The 20,107-nt window shown below is 41.5% G+C and overlaps 1 protein-coding gene across 4 annotated transcripts in view; it reads left to right on the top strand.

Moving 5' to 3' along the window:
- The window catches only part of fynb (FYN proto-oncogene, Src family tyrosine kinase b), a 92,238-nt gene that overhangs the window by 41,200 nt on the left and 30,931 nt on the right, over positions 1-20,107 (top strand). For all 4 annotated transcript variants that reach the window (XM_047387803.1, XM_047387806.1, XM_047387805.1 and 1 more), the window contains one exon: positions 15,784-16,040. In XM_047387803.1, the coding sequence (XP_047243759.1) occupies positions 15,794-16,040 (247 nt within the window). In that variant the 5' untranslated portion in view covers positions 15,784-15,793. The remainder of the gene's footprint in view (positions 1-15,783; positions 16,041-20,107) is intronic.

The raw sequence follows: 20,107 nt of genomic DNA, 5'->3' as shown, positions 1-20,107 counted from the left end.
TTACAATTTAGAACTAATTGCTTAAAGCACATTTCACCATGATGATACCTACTGGGAATAACAAAAATATCCACGAAGCTGAACCTACAGACACAGAACTTCATTTCCTGAGGTTTTTTTTTTGTTTTTTTGTGAGCCTTTCCACTGTGGAGTACAAATATTTAATACAACCTGATGGATGATTTCCAAAGGAGCATTAACATCACATACGCATCAGCATTTCGTTTCTTAGAAATCTGTGAAGGATCCACATGAGTTGTGGTTTTTTTTATTTGTGCCTCAGAGCATAGGGTTGTAAACCCTAAATGATTCATTTGAATGGAGGATATATTCACTCTTTTCCACAGGCAGCTCTTAACAGCTCTTAACAAACATAGATGATTTAAAATCTGTTATAGTTGAAATTAATCAAAATTTTCTGCTGGCTTGTGGGTTTTTTTTATATTTTTTTGTGCAGCTCTAGAGGCCTTTATTTTTGTTATTTTTTTCTAAAGTAGACAGACAGGAAGTGGGGTGGAGAGAGGAGGAAGACATGCAGCACAGGTGTCCGGGGTCATGGCATTCAGATTGACACAGATTTTAATAAGTCACTCTGTAAAGGGCCTTGACTTAACATTTGTTGTGAACTGGAATACAGGTCCTTCTCAAAATATTAGCATATTGTGATAAAGTTCATTATTTTCTATAATGTAATGATGAAAATTTAACATTCATATATTTTAGATTCATTGCACACTAACTGAAATATTTCAGGTCTTTTATTGTCTTAATACGGATGATTTTGGCATACAGCTCATGAAAACCCAAAATTCCTATCTCACAAAATTAGCATATTTCATCCGACCAATAAAAGAAAAGTGTTTTTAATACAAACAACGTCAACCTTCAAATAATCATGTACAGTTATGCACTCAATACTTGGTCGGGAATCCTTTTGCAGAAATGACTGCTTCAATGCAGCGTGGCATGGAGGCAATCAGCCTGTGGCACTGCTAAGGTCTTATGGAGGCCCAGGATGCTTCGATAGCGGCCTTTAGCTCATCCAGAGTGTTGGGTCTTGAGTCTCTCAACGTTCTCTTCACAATATCCCACAGATTCTCTATGGGGTTCAGGTCAGGAGAGTTGGCAGGCCAATTGAGCACAGTGATACCATGGTCTGTAAACCATTTACCAGTGGTTTTGGCACTATGAGCAGGTGCCAGGACGTGCTGAAAAACGAAATCTTCATCTCCATAAAGATTTTCAGCAGATGGAAGCATGAAGTGCTCCAAAATCTCCTGATAGCTAGCTGCATTGACCCTGCCCTTGATAAAACACAGTGGACCAACACCAGCAGCTGACACGGCACCCCAGACCATCACTGACTGTGGGTACTTGACACTGGACTTCTGGCATTTTGGCATTTCCTTCTCCCCAGTCTTCCTCCAGACTCTGGCACCTTGATTTCCGAATGACATGCAGAATTTTCTTTCATCCGAAAAAAGTACTTTGGACCACTGAGCAACAGTCCAGTGCTGCTTCTCTGTAGCCCAGGTCTGGGGAATGCGGCACCTGTAGCCCATTTCCTGCACACGCCTGTGCACGGTGGCTCTGGATGTTTCTACTCCAGACTCAGTCCACTGCTTCCGCAGGTCCCCCAAGGTCTGGAATCGGCCCTTCTCCACAATCTTCCTCAGGGTCCGGTCACCTCTTCTCGTTGTGCAGCGTTTTCTGCCACACTTTTTCCTTCCCACAGACTTCCCACTGAGGTGCCTTGATACAGCACTCTGGGAACAGCCTATTCGTTCAGAAATGTCTTTCTGTGTCTTACCCTCTTGCTTGAGGGTGTCAATAGGGGCCTTCTGGACAGCATTCAGGTCGGCAGTCTTACCCATGATTGGGGTTTTGAGTGATGAACCAGGCTGGGAGTTTTAAAGGCCTCAGGAATCTTTTGCAGGTGTTTAGAGTTAACTCGTTGATTCAGATGATTATGTTCATAGCTCGTTTAGAGACCCTTTTAATAATATGCTAATTCTGTGAGATAGGAATTTTGGGTTTTCATGAGCTGTATGCCAAAATCATCTGTATTAAGACAATAAAAGACCTGAAATATTTCAGTTAGTGTGCAATGAATCTAAAATATATGAATGTTAAATTTTCATCATGACATTATGGAAAATAATGAACTTTATCACAATATGCTAATTTTTTGAGAAGGACCTGTATAACTGAATCCATAGTGTAACACCAGGCTGGCCAGTCAAAGAAGCCTGTTCATAGAAAGAAGAACTTATTTGGTGACTGTTTGTTCAGAACTGCTGCCTGCCATGTGGTTCAGTTGAGCAGCCATTCTGTTACACTGCTTTCTGAAGAATCTTCTAATGGGGTGAGTGGAAACTTAGCTCTGCTGGAGGTGTATCTGAAGCTTTTAACCACATCCTGTAGGCCGCCGGGTAAGTGATGATGCCGACATGGCTGTCAGGTTGTAGAGCGCAGGTTTGCTTTTTCTCTGCATTTGCACATTTACAGGAAGACGCCTCACGCACCAGCTGAAATATACCTATTTTTTTTAGTGAACTTTAAAGTTTTCAGGTTTAGTGTCTTTGTTTTGTACATTAAAAAAAAATTATATCTGTAATCTATTATTTGTCTAACATTAGAGCTTCTATAGATGAGCCTCACAGAATCAGATGTTTCCTTAGCTTCTAATAACAGCACATGTCAATGTCTGGGATGTGCTTCACATAAACCAAGTTGGGCATGCCCTTTGCTCTGTTATCTCTAAATAAAAACAGTCAACTGCCTAACTGCCTAGTCACCTAATTAGGCAATGGAGTCCACCTATGTGTCATTTAGCCTTAGTATAAATGCAGCTGTTATGGGAAGGCCTCGGAGGTTTCTTAGAGAACATTAGTGAACAAACAGCATCATGATAACCAAGGAGCACAGCAGAAAGCCGCTGTTGAAAGAAAACCAGAAGAAGTCTTGTTTGCTGTTTCTCATAAGGGCTGTCGGGGACACAGCAAACATGTGGCAAGAGGTTCTCTGGTCAGGTGAAAATAAAAAGAACTGCTTTGGCAAGCATTCAAAACTACCACTGCTCCTTCACCCTGAAAACACCATACACAGCATGAGACATGGTGGTGGCAGTAGGATGTTGTGTGGCTGGTTTACTCGAGGAGGGACAGGAAAGCTGGTGAGGGGTGGTGGGATCATTCATGGAGTTAAATACAGGGAAATCATGGAAGAAACATGCTTTAAACTCTCTCAAAATGCCCAGTCAAAGTCCTAAACGAGAACCTGTGGCAAGAGTTAAGAGTAAATGATCGTTTGATGTGTAAAGCCAGTAGAGACATACCCCAAAACATTTGCAGCTGTAGTTGCAGCAAAGGTTGGTTCAAAGTATTGACTCAGGGGAGTTGAATACAAATGTCAGTCAGTCAGTCAGTCAGTCAGTCAGTAATTTTCTACCGCTTATTCCATAGTGGGTCGCGGGGGAGCTGGTGCCTATCTCCAGCAGTCTATGGGCGAGAGGCGGGGTACACCCTGGACAGATCGCCAGTCCATCGCAGGGCAACTGAATACAAATGTACTCAACAATTTGGAGACGAAAAGGATGCTACAGGTTCTGTCCATCACTTTCTGTGCAACCAGTTTCTACTAACTGTATTGAAACAGAACCTCTTTGCCCTGAATCTTGGAGGCTGGGGAGGGGAACCTGCAGCAGTGTGCTGTAACAATGCTTTTTTGCTCTGTTTCCTGTGGAGCATGCATTCAGCATCGCAGCAGCCTCAGAAACTCTAATGAGAGGATGTCTTCTTGACAGTCAGGTTTCCCTTTGTCGTTAAAGTGAATAGAAAAGCAACAGTTCGGATGTTGATCAGCAGACTGGCTGCTGCCACTTGTCTTTTGCTCTGCGTGGATGTCGCTCTCCCTGGATTCATTCGGTAATACAGGGGTTGGACAATGAAACTGAAACACCTGGTTTTAGACCACAATAATTTATTAGTACGGTGTAGGGCCTCCTTTTGCGGTCAATACAACATCAATTTGTCTTGGGAATGACATATACAGTGGTCAGAGGGATTTTAAGCCATTCTTCTTGCAGGATAGTGGCCAGGTCACTACGTGATACTGGTGGAGGAAAACGTTTCCTTACTCGCTCCTCCAAAACACCCCAAAGTGGCTCAATAATATTTAGATCTGGTGACTGTGCAGGCCATGGGAGATGTTCAACTTCACTTTCATGTTCATCAAACCAATCTTTCACCAGTCTTGCTGTGTGTATTGGTGCATTGTCATCCTGATACACGGCACCGCTGGGCAGCTGTGGTTTTATGTTTTTTGGATATAATCAGGGTTAGCACCTGAACATCCCTTTCAGACAGCTTCCTCTTGCGTCCACAGTTAATCCTGTTGGATGTGGTTCGTCCTTCTTGGTGGTATGCTGACATTACCCTGGATACCGTGGTTCTTGATACATCACAAAGACTTGCTGTCTTGGTCACAGATGCGCCAGCAAGACGTGCACCAACAATTTGTCCTCTTTTGAACTCTGGTATGTCACCCATAATGTTGTCTGCATTTCAATATTTTCAGCAAAACTGTGCTCTTACCCTGCTAATTGAACCTTCACACTCTGCTCTTACTGGTGCAATGTGCAATCAATGAAGACTGGCTACCAGGCTGGTCCAATTTAGCCATGAAACCTCCCACACTAAAATGACAGGTATTTCAGTTTCATTGTCCAACCCCTGTAGATTCTAATTGTTTACTCTCAGAGTTTAGCTTTAACACATGTTGTTGTTAGTTCTTTTGGAGATTTCCAGCATGCATTCTGCTTTCCCTCCCAGCTTATTTCACACAATGCTGCACATTAGGAAGCATGGTTATCAGTAGTCTCTTAACAGCTATAATCTAGTTTAATTTGTTTTCTGCTGGAGAACTTAGTACACCATGGAACATAAAGTCACTGGCCTATAAAGACAGTGGCTAGTCAAACCTGTATGGTGTATATTTTAAGTTCGGTTTAGATAAGCCTCTCTGCTATGTTGTCATAGTGGGTAGTATAGTGTTACAGCGTAGAGTTTAACACTGCATAATTGGCTGCTGGTTTGAGTCTCTGTGATTTTTATGTATAATTGTGAACCAATGACATTTACATGATAAATAATAAGTACGGGAGTGGTAGCTAGCAATGCATACCCATATCCAACATGGTGATTCTGATTCTGACTAAAGAACCTGTTACTGAGGTGGACCAAATCGTTAAGCTAACTATATTGACCCAACATAAGAAGCAGTTGGGTAAATGTTATGATCCCTGATCACTTCTGCGTTCTTATTTGATCTGTTAATACATTTTCCTACTTGGTTTGCAGTTTTCCTTTGTGTTTAGTTTAGTTCCCCTCTGTGTTGATTAGTCTTCTTTCCTTAGCTTCCCTGTTTTGCTCTTCTCCACAGCTGTTCCAAATCCCCCAGATCACCTGCATCCAGGGTCATTCTCCCTCCTTTCCTCTGTATAGAAGCTCTCTGTTGGTGGTTCCTCTGCCCATGGTCATGTCCTGGGCTCCTCATTCAAGCCCTGTAGATTTTTCTGCTTTTCTTCATTAAAATCTCTAGCTCATTCCCAGTTCATGTCTGCGTTTTGGTCCAACTCTCAACTTACTAAACTTGACAGTAAAGGTTAGGAAAACCGTACATATTGTGACCAAAGCAGCTCATTGCTTTGGTCAGGTGAGATTGCAGGGAGGGGAGGGGCTGAGTGTCTCTGTTGTTGCAGCACCTCTGCCAGAAGAGGTCCAACAATTTGGGGAAATGTGAATGGGTCCATTTGCATCACTTTTTATGCAAAATGAGTATCTTTGTTTAATTCATTAGTATCGATTATTATCAAAATTGCAATTATTCTGACAACCCTAATCACAGCTTGCATGCAGTTTTTGGATCATTACAACAGACATGGCAACAAAGTTGCACAAATAATAGACTTGACACCTGACTTGGACCTGGAAAAAATTTAACATTTCTGCATTGCAGGTAGTTTAGTGATTTCTGTTACATGCATGGTTTGTCTTTTACTTCAAAAGTCAACAAAAAGTTAATTGTGTCCATACAGACTTAGTAAGATGAACAGCTTTTAATGGAAATCATATTTTGGCATTTTTAAATGTCCCTGTACAGCAAGTCTTATCCACAGGTGTTTCACCTGTCTGTTCCCCCTCACCTTGAATCAGCAAATGTTTGGTGCAGATAAATAGGAAACCTTTTCCCTCTAGGAATACTTATAAATTGAGCCTGAAAGTTTGTCCTGGAGATGACCATTTGAAGCCTTGACTTGACAGCGCGGTGGCATTTTCACCATCACCTTCATTTTTTTAAACAGGCACCTTAAAAATGACAGAGTGTGAGAACTTACTCACAGAATGAAGAATTACACAGTTCAAAATGACGTGTTAGGTAAAAAAAATTAAAACACATTTATTTCATTTGCAAAAACATAAATGAATAGTTTATTCCAGATACCATGTTGTACCTATCATTTTCATTGAGCTGTCCTAATATTGACAGTAAAGGATTGAGTCTCACAGCATAACTGAAAGTGCGATTAAGGCTTAGGTTCCCTCTTATTCTGACGTTAATAAAAATCTAGAGAGGAGAAAGCCATTCGCGTTGGTGTTGATTCATCCAGCACCCAGGGAAAAACAGGAGTGCGGGGGCTGCCAGGTCAAGTCTTGAACACAGCTGCATTATTAACAGAAGAACAGAAGGTCAGCTGTCAGCACACGTCTGCACATCAAGCAGCTCGGACCATTTCTGGGCCTCTGGCTCTCTTGTTTTAGGCCATTTAATGAAGGCTTGTGAAGCTTCCCTCACAGATTTTACACTTTCAGCTTCAATAACAGAGAACCACACAGAGCATACAGCAGGCAAATGGAAATCTTATCAACTCATGATTAGGACACACAAAAACCTGTGCAGACATTAGGAAACTTGCAATAGTATGAACAATAATATGTGTATTAGTCTCTAAATAGCAATTGTTAAAACGCATAATGCAAATGAATTTGCATACCAAGTCATCTCGGCACTTTGCAGATCTGTTCTGGCTTTCTGGAACAACCACGTATGAAAACGTTTGGTAGCAGAAGCTCACTTATTGGCTGCCTCAGACAAGACTCTGTCATTGTGAAAGAATCTTAATAAGTTATTTGGTAATGTGGTCTGTGGTCACCCTTGGAGAATAAACTAAACCTTTAGTTTCTTATTCATAAAACTTCCATTCTTATGCGTAGTAATAGATTGCAGCATAGTTGGCATTAACGTATTAGTTTATCCTCATTTTTAGCTTTCTTTTGACCTAATTTGATTATTAGGAAATAGACTCCCGTGTGATTAATAAGAAAATTAGTCCTCGGTTACATTAACCTCCAAGGGATTTTTTTTATAATCCCTAAATTTTTAAATGGAAATGTTTCATTTTACAGTGCCTTGCGAAAGTATTCGGCCCCCTTGAACTGTTCAGTCTCTTGCCACATTTCAGGTTTCAAACATAAAGATATAAAATTCTAATTTTTTGTGAAGAATCAACAACAAGTGGGACACAATCTTGAAGAGGAATGAAATTTATTGGATGTGTCAAACTTTTTTAACAAATAAAAAACTGAAAAGTGGGGCATGCAATATTATTCGGCCCCCTTGCGTTAATACTTTGTGGCGCAACCCTTTGCTGCAATTATAGCTGCAAGTCAGTTGGGGTATGTCTCTATCAGTTTTGCACATCGAGAGACTGAAGTTCTTGCCCATTCATCCTTGCAAAACCGCTCGAGCTCAGTGAGGTTGGATGGAGAGTGTTCGTGAACAGCAGTCTTCAGCTCTTTCCACAGATTCTCGATTGGATTCAGGTCTGGACTTTGACTTGGCCATTCCAACACCTGGATACGTTTATTTGTGAACCATTCCATTGTAGATCTGGCTTTATGTTTTGGATCATTGTCTTGTTGGAAGATAAATCTCCGTCCCAGTCTCAGGTCTCTTGCAGACTCCAACAGGTTGTCTTCCAGAATGGTCCTGTATTTGGCCCCATCCATCTTCTCATCAATTTTGACCATCTTCCCTGTCCCTGCTGACGAAAAGCGGGCCCAAACCATGATGCTGCCACCACCATGTTTGACGGTGGGGATGGTGTGTTCAGGGTGATGAGTTGTGTTGCTTTTACACCAAACATATCATTTTGCATTGTGGCCAAGCAGTTTGATTTTGGTTTCATCTGACCAGAGCACCTTCTTCCACATGTTTGGTGTGTCTCCCAGGTGGCTTGTGGGAAACTTTAAATGAGACTTTTTATGGATATCTTTGAGAAATGGCTTTCTTCTTGCCACTCTTCCATAAAGGACAGATTTGTGCAGTGTACGACTGATTGTTGTCCTATGGACAGACTCTCCCACCTCAGCTGTAGATCTCTGCAGTTCATCCAGAGTGATCATGGGCCTCTTGGCTACATCTCTGATCAGTCTTCTCCTGGTTCCAGATGAAAGTTTAGAGGGACGGCCGGGTCTTGGTAGATTTGCAGTGGTCTGATATTCCTTCCATTTCAATATGATTGGTTGCACAGTACTCCTTGGGATGTTTAAAGCTTGGGAAATCTTTTTGTATCCAAATCCAGCTTTAAACTTCTCCACAACAGTATCTCGGACCTGCCTGGTGTGTTCCTTGGTCTTCATGATGCTCTCTGCGCTTTGAACAGAACCCTGAGACTATCACAGAGCAGGTGCATTTATACGGAGACTTGATTACACACAGGTGGATTCTATTTATCATCATCAGTCATTTGGGACAACATTGGATCATTCAGAGATCCTCACTGAACTTCTGGAGTGAGTTTGCTGCACTGAAAGTAAAGGGGCCGAATAATATTGCACGCCCCACTTTTCAGTTTTGTATTTGTTAAAAACGTTTGACACATCCAATAAATTTCATTCCACTTCACGATTGTGTCCCACTTGTTGTTGATTCTTCACAAAAATCAAAATTTTATATCTTTATGTTTGAAGCCTAAAATGTGGCAAGAGGTTGAAAAGTTCAAGGGGGCCGAATACTTTCGCAAGGCACTGTATGTTAAATAAAATGTTAATCTGAGAAATACCTGAAATCTCTGTGCTTCCTTCATTGTGTGATGAGCTCATTCATTGGAACAGTGCAGAGTTTATCCTTCAGACAGATGTGTGATAGATATGAGACTGACTTATTTATTTCTAATAACACTGCTTATCATCATTACAGGGTTGGTTTTTAATGGAATTAGTCCTTATTTATTGATATTGAACTGATGTTGATGCAAGCCTAACATCTTAATAGAGTCCTCTTCCTGTGCTCTTCAGCTCTCCGTCTTAAATGTAACCTGATCAAAGTTTGTTTTACCGTTCTTATTGATTTTTATTAGAGAAACAGCAAGGGATTTATTGATTTATTTAATAATACAGATAATAAAGAATACTGTTTGTTTTTCTATCTTTTTCTTCCACCTGTAAGTTTAAGGTTTCATGTTGAACCATCTTGGAGCCATCAGGGAGATTTATTTCCAGTTCAAAGTCATCAAGGACATTGTACTTTGGTGTTTATTAAAGTTTTTTCATCTTTAAACTTGTCTTGTATCAAGAGTTCTCTGAGTCGCCACCTTGGAGGACTTTTCTTTTCCATTGTCCATATCGGAACTCTTCACCCCATTGCTGGTGTTTCTGACACTGAGCCATTGTGACACAATGGTGTCATGGCTGACACCACCTCACCGTGTTTTGACTGGCAGGAGCTGGAAGCCAGAGTCCTTTGCACAATGTGGAACGAGCTGCAGAAGAAATGGGAGAGAAAGTTTGGAGCAGATATAGTTGAGGGCTGTGTTGCTGTGATCTAAGTTCTCAGCATCCTCCAGCAGAACTACACTTAAGCAGAGAGGCAGGACGGATTGTTCCAGCTTTGACAGCTGCAATCTCAAACAAAAAGGACATGCTGTGCACTAAAATATGGGTAGCATCTTAAAAACATAGATCCATAACAGCTAAACTAGACTTCTTGCCACCCTCTGTGCTTTATGACTGTTAGCAGGCTGAAGCAGCTTGCTAACATTCGGGGGGGATAAAAGAGTGGAGGATTGACTCTGTGACTTTTAATGATGGGTTGTCTGAGGCAGGCTCCTGGGGGGGGCATGCTGTTAAAGAAAAAAGTGAGAATGAGATTGTCAGCCCCGGATTGTCAGTCTTCTACACTCAGCTGAAACTAACTGCTGCAAAGAAGCTCCAACCAGAGAGCTGGTGGAAATGTTTTTATTCTGCTTTATTCACACCGTCCTGTGGTCATAAATCATTTCCCACAGTTGGAACAGCTGTTGCCAGTTTCCAGGCCAGCCATAAATAGACACATTTTCCCTTTCGTTTCCGACCAGCTGAAGTGTCTCAGATCAGCTGTGTTTGTTGGTCTGGTCAGTTGGAGACCTGAGCTCGCTCCATTTCAAGTATTTAGATGAAGGCTGTCCTGGAGGCTGCAGGACTGGCTGCAGGTGCTGCTGCCGAGCTGTCGTGCCTGCAGCATTTCTTCCGCTATGTGCCAGGTGGCCCCAGTGACCCCCGCTGGGTGAAGCAGGCCCAGCCTGAACCGGGTCAGCCCTCAGATGGAGTCAGTCTGACAGGAGTCAAGGAGAATCATGTTTCTAGAAACTGGGTTACATGAAGCACAGTATGACACTCCCAGCAGATACCCCAGCACACTTTCAGGGGCTATTTTAGTTGCAAATGGAGTCTAACACACTATTAAGCAGATAGTCATAATCTTATGTCTAATTGGTGTATACTTAAAATGGCTTTCACAATTCTCAACTTCCAAAAAAGACACATCAGAATCTCAGAGCATCCTTAAACCTTCATTGTTCCTGCCAAAGGTCCCCTGCTCTGTTGCTTTTCTGTTTATTTTTACCTCATTATTACTCCACACAGTTTTTCCCCTCCTCCTCTGCTTCTGTTCATCCTGTGATGAAGGGCAGAGCACGGAAACGGTGAGAAGAGAATAATTAATGCTTGATGCGCTGCCTGTTTGACAGCGCGGTGAGAAACGGCAGCTTTGGTTGTGTTGTCCGCAGTCATGCTGGGTGAGCAAGCCAAACAAGGACACTGCAGACACAGGCATCACAAAGATCTACAGCATTGGACACGTTGTCTCTTGAAATTCTGACCTCTTGTGGGAGGTGTTACCCAGCAGTCATGATAGTGTCCTACATTTGGATTCTGGTTCTCTCTGTTTTTTCAAAGGTCACTATTGTCAAGACAGTTCAAGAATCCATTACCAGCATGACCTTATTTAGGTAGCTACAGTTAAATGTTTTTATCAATGTCACCCTAGAGGGTTCTAATGTGTAGGAAGAACAGGAGCCAGCTAATGGATCTACAGCACAGTCATCTGTCAGCCTCACCAGAAACAATCAGCAGTCAGGTTTTCATCTAAAAATGGAGTAGCTTGTAAAAACTCAGTTCAAGGCTGCCCACCTTTAGCAGATCCCACTAGGATATGCTGATCTAAGACATTATTCCCAGCAAATAAAAGTCATCATGTCCTGAATCAATGAAACACATGAAACGACAGACAGGCTTTGGACTTCTGGACTGGGTACAGCACATTTTTATTAATAATGTTCTTAAGGGTTGCTCTGTAAATGGCTAACCAAATGTTTGTCCAAAATAATAGCATGCGCCTGTAATATCAAATATTTTCCCCTAATTTAATGGACTTATTGTGGATTTATTTATTAAACATGGGTGGTATTCGCCATGTCTTTTAGATCCAGCAAATCTAGATTGTTTTTGTGTTTTGCAGAGTAAACCCTTAGAAAAGCTTAAAAAAGCTTTTCTTTTTGTCCTACGACTGAACTTCTAGTCACAGGAAACAATTATTTAGGGACTTTTTTCAGTATGAAAATAAGCCTCCTTTCAAAATTTTAATGACTTTGGTAGAAAATACCATGTCAGTGTAGGTTCAGCTCATTTAATAGTCCAGAATTTCTTTGTTTTAACTGGGCCCACCAGCAGGCAACGGATAAACCCAGCCGCACCTTAAAACCCCACAGCAGCTTTCCCTGACACACCATGGCATACCTTCAGGTCAGCAAAACCACCCAATGAATAATTCATCGAGGCACATGGCCATGAGGTGCCTCTGATCAGACCCCTCAGCTCTCTGTTTTCTCAAGTTCAGGTGGTCAACACTTTTTTTAATGCTGACTTAATAAGTCTTCTTCTGTCTAACCTTTTAATGAACCTTTTAGTCCTTCAGATGCTTTAGGTTTTTGCCTCTAATTAAAGAACCCAATAAATTTGGTCCCCCTAGTGTTTTATGAGCTTCGTTTTGCAGTAACTAATTGTAGATGTGGCTCCAACACTGGCCATATGCTGCTGTGTTAATGGTTTTTGCTAGCGTGGATTTATTTCATGTTGAGAAGAAATGGACCATGGGAAGAGGTGTCAGGTCTGCTGGGAATCCTGAAAGATGTTTTAGGTTCCCTGTCAGTATTTTTTCTTATGACAAGAATAATTGACATTGACTCAAAATGTCTGTATTGTGCTTAACGTTAACATCTCAGCTTTTGTTAACATCTCAAAGCAGCAAGGAGCTGCTTTGCATCCGTTCAGAAGAATCAGTACATTAGTTTCCCTACTTTTAAAGCCAATTCAGTCTGTCTCTGCCGGTTAGGGCTTATATAAATAGTCAGAACACAGAGCAGTTTGTTTTCTCAGCAGTTGTCAGCTTCTGCTGAGAGCAGATGCGATTAGAGATGCTGTGCAGTTTTGGACTGAGCATAGCATTACTGCTGTTGCTCCCCCCTTCCCCTGCATTCTCCTCATCCTGTCACAGATGATTATAATGTCCATTGACAGAGATATCTTGGTGTGCCGCAGCATCCTGCAAGCATGAATCTTTGCTTTTCACTCTGCCTGCTTGTTTCACGGCTTTGACACAGATCAAACCAAATTGATTACAGAGAGCACAAAGCTCAGACTGCACTCCTCCTGATTGCATCTGTTCTGCATGAGATGGATTCAGTAAGGCTTATATAAGTGCTATTAGAGGACTGGTGAATAACCTGCACAGACTTTTCAGAGCGACATTTTCCTCACTTAAAAGCCAAAAACATAAAAATGACTCGCACATAAAAATGAAGCAAAAAGAGAAATGAACTTCCTGGTTAAAAGGCCGAAATCTTTCACCACAACGTGTAAAATGTGCTAATAAAGATGCAGGGTTTCTCCACCACCCGCACCCTTACAGGCATACCTGGGTCTGATGGTCTGCAGACACCGCCATCTGTCAGATCGGCATGTAATCACATTGAAACGGTATGTCATAGTGGCTCAATCAGTGTGGGGCTAATGCTGTAACCACAGGTGCACTGGCACCAACACTGAGGAGAGTCTGAACTGGGTTATACAACAAGAGCCTCTGATCACTGATCCTAATGGAAGAACCACCACTGAATTCAATTGCATGGCTGTAGAAAAAAATCTGACACCGGTCAGTTTTATGGCCAATTTCTGATTTCCTCTTTCTTTTGGACCTTTCAATATCAGTTTTGGCAGATTCCAATTTTTCTTTCAGAGCTATAGTATAAGACAGCATTAAACTATATTTTCCAGCCTTTGTAGTAATCTAATAGAATCTGAGGCGGTATCTCACTGTGTGTTAGATTGCTGTCACTGTTAAACAGGGTTTAACTTTTTTTTATATGAAAAACATAATGATTATGGAATTTATAGTTTGAATTGTCTTATAGTAGAGATTAGTGCAGCTAGCATAACTAAAACTGCATTATTTGTGTAATCCCTAGAGAATGTAAAGGTTTACCTTAAATTGGAGATTTCCAATTGGCGGGGAAAACGTTTTTATGTTATCAATCAGCTACTCACTTGTGAAGACCAATCAAGCTGATTCTGGTTAAAAGCTCGTTGAATAATCGTTAACTGGAGTATACAAACTCTAAAACATGCCATTTCCTGAAAGAACAACCCACTCAGAGTAATAATTAGGCAAAAACTTTACAAAAAAAATATAAAGATTGCACTTAAGATGAAAAATCTTTTTTGTCTGTAAACATGCTCTATCCAGAACTCCTCAAGTGGCATAGTTGTGTAGCTTCTGGTTCAAATTCAGTATTAAAACAAAATCTATTATTATTATATACCATTAATTAAATAGCAAAACACCCTGTGCTATATAATTATTAATTGATTAATTGAAAAAATAGTCAACAGATGAATCAATTAGCAAAATAAATGTTAGTTGCAGCCCAACAAATCATTTTTACAGATGCTATTAGGCCTCAACACAGATGCCTGAGGTTTGACTCCCGACCTTACGAACTTTACTGCATATCTTTCCCTTCACCTCTCTGATTACAGTGAATAAAGACCACTGCCGCATCTTTAAAAAATCTTTAAAAAAAGTGAAATGTCATTTTGTTGTGCAGATAATATTGATGTAATAGTCTCCCTTGGTGCTCCATGGGAGGGAGGGGGGGGGTCAATCTGTTTAGGTTCATTTCTGTTTCTGTTGGCCTGGAGACTGCTGTGGTGCACCATGTGGATGGCTTCACCAGCCTGTCATGAGATTGCCATGTGATGTTATCATTGCTTAATGGTGGATATTTCAGATATTTGTAGAAAACGGAAGCTTCTTCTGGCAGTCCTCCTCCTTGTTTATTGCTGACAGTGTTAGAGGGGAACCCACACGTCTGCTTCATTATATCTGTCTGCACACTGGGTAATAAGTGCTTAAATTTACTGCTGCTCACTGCAGGCAGATGAGGGAAACAACAGTGTGAGAACACAGAGAAAAGAAAACAATTTAATCTATCATTCCTGCAGCTGTTTTCATTTTACATGCACACAATTAGATGTTATCAGGTCCTTAGGGAATACTTTCATATGTAAGACACCGCCCAGATATTGTGTTGTCGCTTCCTAATGTGTCTCCGTAATGAGTGTTAGGTTGGATCTTTAAAGTAGCCTGTTGGTTGCACGACCTGTTGGATTTTCCTGCACTGAAACCAAGCCCTGACCTACTGTGACACCTGTGGAGGGAGTGAAGGGAAGGAAAGCAGTGAAAGATGTTGACTATTTGGAAGGTTCAGGTTGGCTGGTCAGGTTGACTTTAATTATTGGGATTCAATATGAAATCAGCACCTGGTGGCTGGCTTTCTGCTTGCTGCAATCACCCTGGAGGGTTTGACTGGCCTGCTGCGTCACTGCGCCTCCTCTTGTCTTCATGACATCGGTGCCCAAATCTTCTCCTGGCCTTGAAAGGGAGAGATGCAGGTCCTATGTGAGTTACATGGAGACCAAGTGGCCTTTCAGGGTATCAGAGCAGGTCACTGCCTCTCTGATCCAGGGAAGGGCGGTTATCGGTGGAAGGATGCCAACTGTAGAGAAAGCAGCATAAAATGAAACCTTAAATTAAACAACAGCTTCAGTCGGCTTCGTTTGACTCGCTTCTTATCACCTGTCAAGCTGGGAGCATTTAGGTAGAATTTATCTCCCGAGCTACAGAACATCTCTTTTTACCTCCATTCTTTTATCAACTTTCATCTGACATCAGTGATGTGAACCTCCCCTGTCACTCTCTGTTAGGAAGTGTTTTAAGCCACAAATACACACTCCTAACTGCACGGTCATTATTATTTGATTTCATGCGTTTTGATTGAGCTGATTTTCAGTGTCAGACAGCATCAGCCTGCCTAACTTTCTGTCTCTGCTTGTTTGTTGTGAACAGATTATAGATAATGGGCTGTGTGCAATGCAAGGATAAGGAGGCAACCAAACTAACAGACGACCGAGACGCCAGCATCTCCCAGGGAGCCGGGTACCGTTATGGAGCTGACCCCACGCCGCAGCCCTATCCCAGCTTCGGGGTCACCACCATTCCCAACTACAACAACTTCCACGCCCCGGTTGGACAGGGGGTGACCGTCTTTGGGGGGGTCAACACTTCCTCTCACACCGGAACCTTGCGGACCCGTGGCGGGACAGGTAAGGGGACCTGTAGCACCTTCCAAATGTATTCATACCTCTTGAACAATTGCTTTACAACTACAGACGTCGGTGTATTTTGTTGGTATTTTAGATCATAGACTAACACAATGTTGTGCATTTTGTGAAGTGGAAGGTTGGGTTTTTACTTTTTTTTTAACCAAAAGAAAATCTAAAAAAGTGTGGTGTGCACACTGATACCCCTGAATAGAACATGGTGCAACCCAGTTACCTTCAGAAGTCACCTTAATATAAATAAAATACCGCTGTAATAAGGCCTAGGCCGGTATGAGATTCTCAGGTATGATAACTGTAAGTAAAAAAACCCTAGTTTTAGTGAACAAAATAATATTCACGACTATAATACAATTCAACAGTTCAAATGCTTTACAGTGTGAAGTATGTATGTGCCTTATTACATCAGTCATACTGAAAGTGTAATCAAACTATTTTTTTGATCAGTAGGCTGCATTTATTTTTTATTTGCCTCACATAACTCCAACAAAGGGTACTGGAGGTTCTGTTCCGTCATGGATTCTCCTACCGAACATTATAAAAAACTTGAGCAAGAGGCCTAGTTCCTGTTAATACGGTTAGGGTTGTCTGAAAGAATGTTTTACATTTCATTTAAACTGACTAACTTTGCGGTAACATTTTATTTATTTTTGTTTTAAGAATTTTTTCGGCACTAGAGGCCTTTATTTTGATAGTAGGCAGACAGGAAGGAGGGGCAAAGAGAGGGGGAGACATTAGGCAAAGGTCGCCAGGTCCGGGACTCAAACCCGGGATGGCTGCTTTGAGGATTATAGCCTCTATATGTGGTCGCGTGCTTAAACCCTACACCACCAGCGCCGCGCCCGACTTTGCAGTAACATTTTGATACAATTAGTTGCAGGAAATCCAATATTTTCTTTTCTTTCGTAAGCTCATCTAAGCTAAGCTAAGGTGCAAAAATCCTTTCACATAAAAATTATAAAAATTTTCATTTTATACAGAGAATTCCAATATTCATAAATATGTGAAATGTTTGTTTTTAGGGTACACTTAGAGACTAATCAGATTCTGAGCTTTTTATGTTTTGTTCCCATACAACACAATGTTTTAGGTTGTGATCACATGATACTCATTGATAACACACCTGTCTGCGTAGCAACACAGGCTAGGATGGATTTTCTTCACAGTCGCCTCTCATGGCATCCTCCCCTCGATGCTGCTGCTCCAGCTCTCGCCCTGACCCCAGACCAGCCCTGTTAGGAACATCCGGCTGGCATTAGCACAAGTCTTTGTGCTCTGAGCTCATTGTTTAGGTGGAGAATTTTTCTACTCAGGAAATCATTTATGTTTGACTGAGCCAAGCTGCTCTGCAGAGGAACTCAGCATTTCTATATAACTTATTTTAACACGACACTTTGAACTCAAAGTGTGGATTATATTTTGCGCTGTATAATCCAAATCCACAGAGTGGCAGAGGAGCTGAAGGGAATTTTTAGTTTTTTAATGCAGTCCTGGTGAGAGAGATTTGGACGTAAACCTTCACTTTGTTCCAGCTTGTTAGAAGGCATCTGCCAGCACCCAGTTACCCCAGTTACCCTTCCCTGGAATCCAGGCTTCTGTTTGCATCAGCCATCCTATTGATCTCCAGCGGATTTGCTGATGTCTTTTCCCTACCTGGAATACAGAGCCTTTACCATGACGTTATGTAACATATTGACTTCAGCAGACAACACAGGAAGGAATCAATGAATGAGTTTCAACCTAAATAACCTCTGCTGATCTAATGGAACATTTGAATGCGGCTGCTACTAACCCAAAGGGTTTCTATCATCCTGCTTCACAACGTAAAATGTCACACTAATAGCAGCAGCTCTTCTCTGTGCAGTCCTCATAACCTCCTTATATGAAGTCTTGCTATAAAGAGTTTGATGTAAGACCGCTTAACTTCATTTCATCATTTTTGTATTGCTGTGACTGCTGCAGTCTGTCTCTGTTACCACAGACCTTGTGGGGAAGCTTCTTGCTCTATTTAAGCCAGGCTGAGATAATGCAGGAACGACTGAAAATGTTTTTCAGGCCGCTAGTCTTAATCTCAAGCTTTTGTGCCTGTATGAACGGAATAAGGCTGGACTGACTTAGCCCAAATCTCAGCGTGTGCTACTGGACATTTCATTGAAAAAGGTCTGCCCTTCAAGGCTAGATTCACTTCAGGTGGTGAACTTAGTCAAGGCAAGCAGGATCTTTGGCACGAACCGCCACGAACGGAGAGACATTCTAGTGAAGCATTTATTGAGAAACGAAAATGTGCCATTTTAGCAAGGATCACTAGCAATAAACACAGTCTCAAAATGAGTGCTTTATAAATATTTTGGTTTCTGTTGCAGAACACAAACAGCCCCTTACTGTGAAAGTCTGCAAGCCGCTAACCGCTGCAGCTCTGCATTATTTCAACTTGATGCAAGTTAGTCACAGCTTTTTTTGGAAACAGAGCTGTAATTTAGGCCACATTGACACCTGAAAATGCACAGCAGCTTCATAGTGTACGGTGCTGGGGTTTGTCTTTCAACTCTGATTGGATTTTCACTTCTATTTTGTCCAATCTGAATCAAACCTGACCATGACAGCTGAAAGATGATCAATATCTGAAAGCAATTTCTTTAAGAAATTAGAAAAAAATCTAGCAAAGACGTGACAACTGTATCATTCTTCAGTTGGATCATCTACTCTATGCCATGTTTTTAGCTGATAACTCGGAACATTATCCTTGTTCGAGATAAAATGCAATTTCTGTCTGGCAAACAGTTATCTTTGTTTTTTTATAGATTCAACTAAAGAAATAGGAACAAACATGTGACCCCTATTAGTCTAAATTAAATAAGCACATTTTATAAGCAAGCTCTTACAGTAGTGGTGGTGGGGACGTGCTCCTATATGAAAAGTGCTACTCGAAGGCTAATGCTCTTATTTGTGCTTCTTTTGTTTAGGATTCATAAAATAACATACAGAAAGATGATAAAACTTTGTCAGATGACCCAAAAAAAATAAAATCTACCAATATTTTTGATGTAGGGATCCAGCAATTATTCTGAAAGATTGACTGTTTATACTACAGCTGCACATTATATTGCTTTGCTGTCAATTCCTGCAATCCCAAAGGTCCGCTCGGGTGCAATATTTGGTAGGCTATAATATTTCATGTGTCTTGCATTTATACTCCACCAGACCAAGAACCCTAATAGTGGGCAACAAAGCTGCGGATGGGATTAAAAACGTCTGCAACAAGAAAAACACAGAAGTTATGATTGGTACCAGTAACCTGATGTCTGATATCTCAGAGAATATTCTCGCAATCACAGAAAAGCGCCCGTCTCTAGAAAACCTTATTATACACTGTGGAGCCATGGATGACGTAGCTAAGAAAAAATCAGAAAGACTGAAGGAGGATTTCACTCGTCTTCTGAATATTGTTGGAGGTCTCAACATCAAGGTGTTTCTCAGCGGACCCTTTGCACCGATTTTCTGTGGAGATGAGATTTTTTCAAGACTTCTGATTATTAATAAGTGGTTGAAAAAAACATGTGCCACCACACCTGTGAACTTCATCGACAACTTTAATATTTTTTGGGAAAAAAGACAACTCTTCAAGCAAGATGGTTTCTGTTTGAACAAGCCGGGAGCCAGACGTCTCACATCTAATCTCTTCTATTCAGTAAATAATCCGCCAGCAGCTTTGACCTTCAGCAGAGAACATGGAGTATCACCAACAATGATAACGCTGCCTCCAACAGCTCCAGCAGAGACAACCGGCCTGTTGGCTGAGAAAGAGAGGTCATCACAAAAGGTCTCCCCGTCGAAATCCACAGGAGAAGTGGACACCCCATTATACCCCCATCCCCCAGACCCAGACGACACCCCCGGTAAACCCCCCTCACCCCAGACCCTGACCCAGACCGCACAGAACTCTCCCATCTCCCCACTGAGCCCGCTTTTTGCTTTACTGGATTCTGATAACATGAAAGGAGCTCTTAAAAGCAGGACCCAAATGGCTCTGACATCTTCTCCATTCAACACCC

Source organism: Girardinichthys multiradiatus, chromosome 15, assembly GCF_021462225.1.
Source record: "Girardinichthys multiradiatus isolate DD_20200921_A chromosome 15, DD_fGirMul_XY1, whole genome shotgun sequence".
NCBI lineage: Eukaryota > Metazoa > Chordata > Actinopteri > Cyprinodontiformes > Goodeidae > Girardinichthys > Girardinichthys multiradiatus.
Note: the sequence above shows the minus strand (reverse complement) of the source record. Positions and strands in the feature narration are given on the sequence as shown.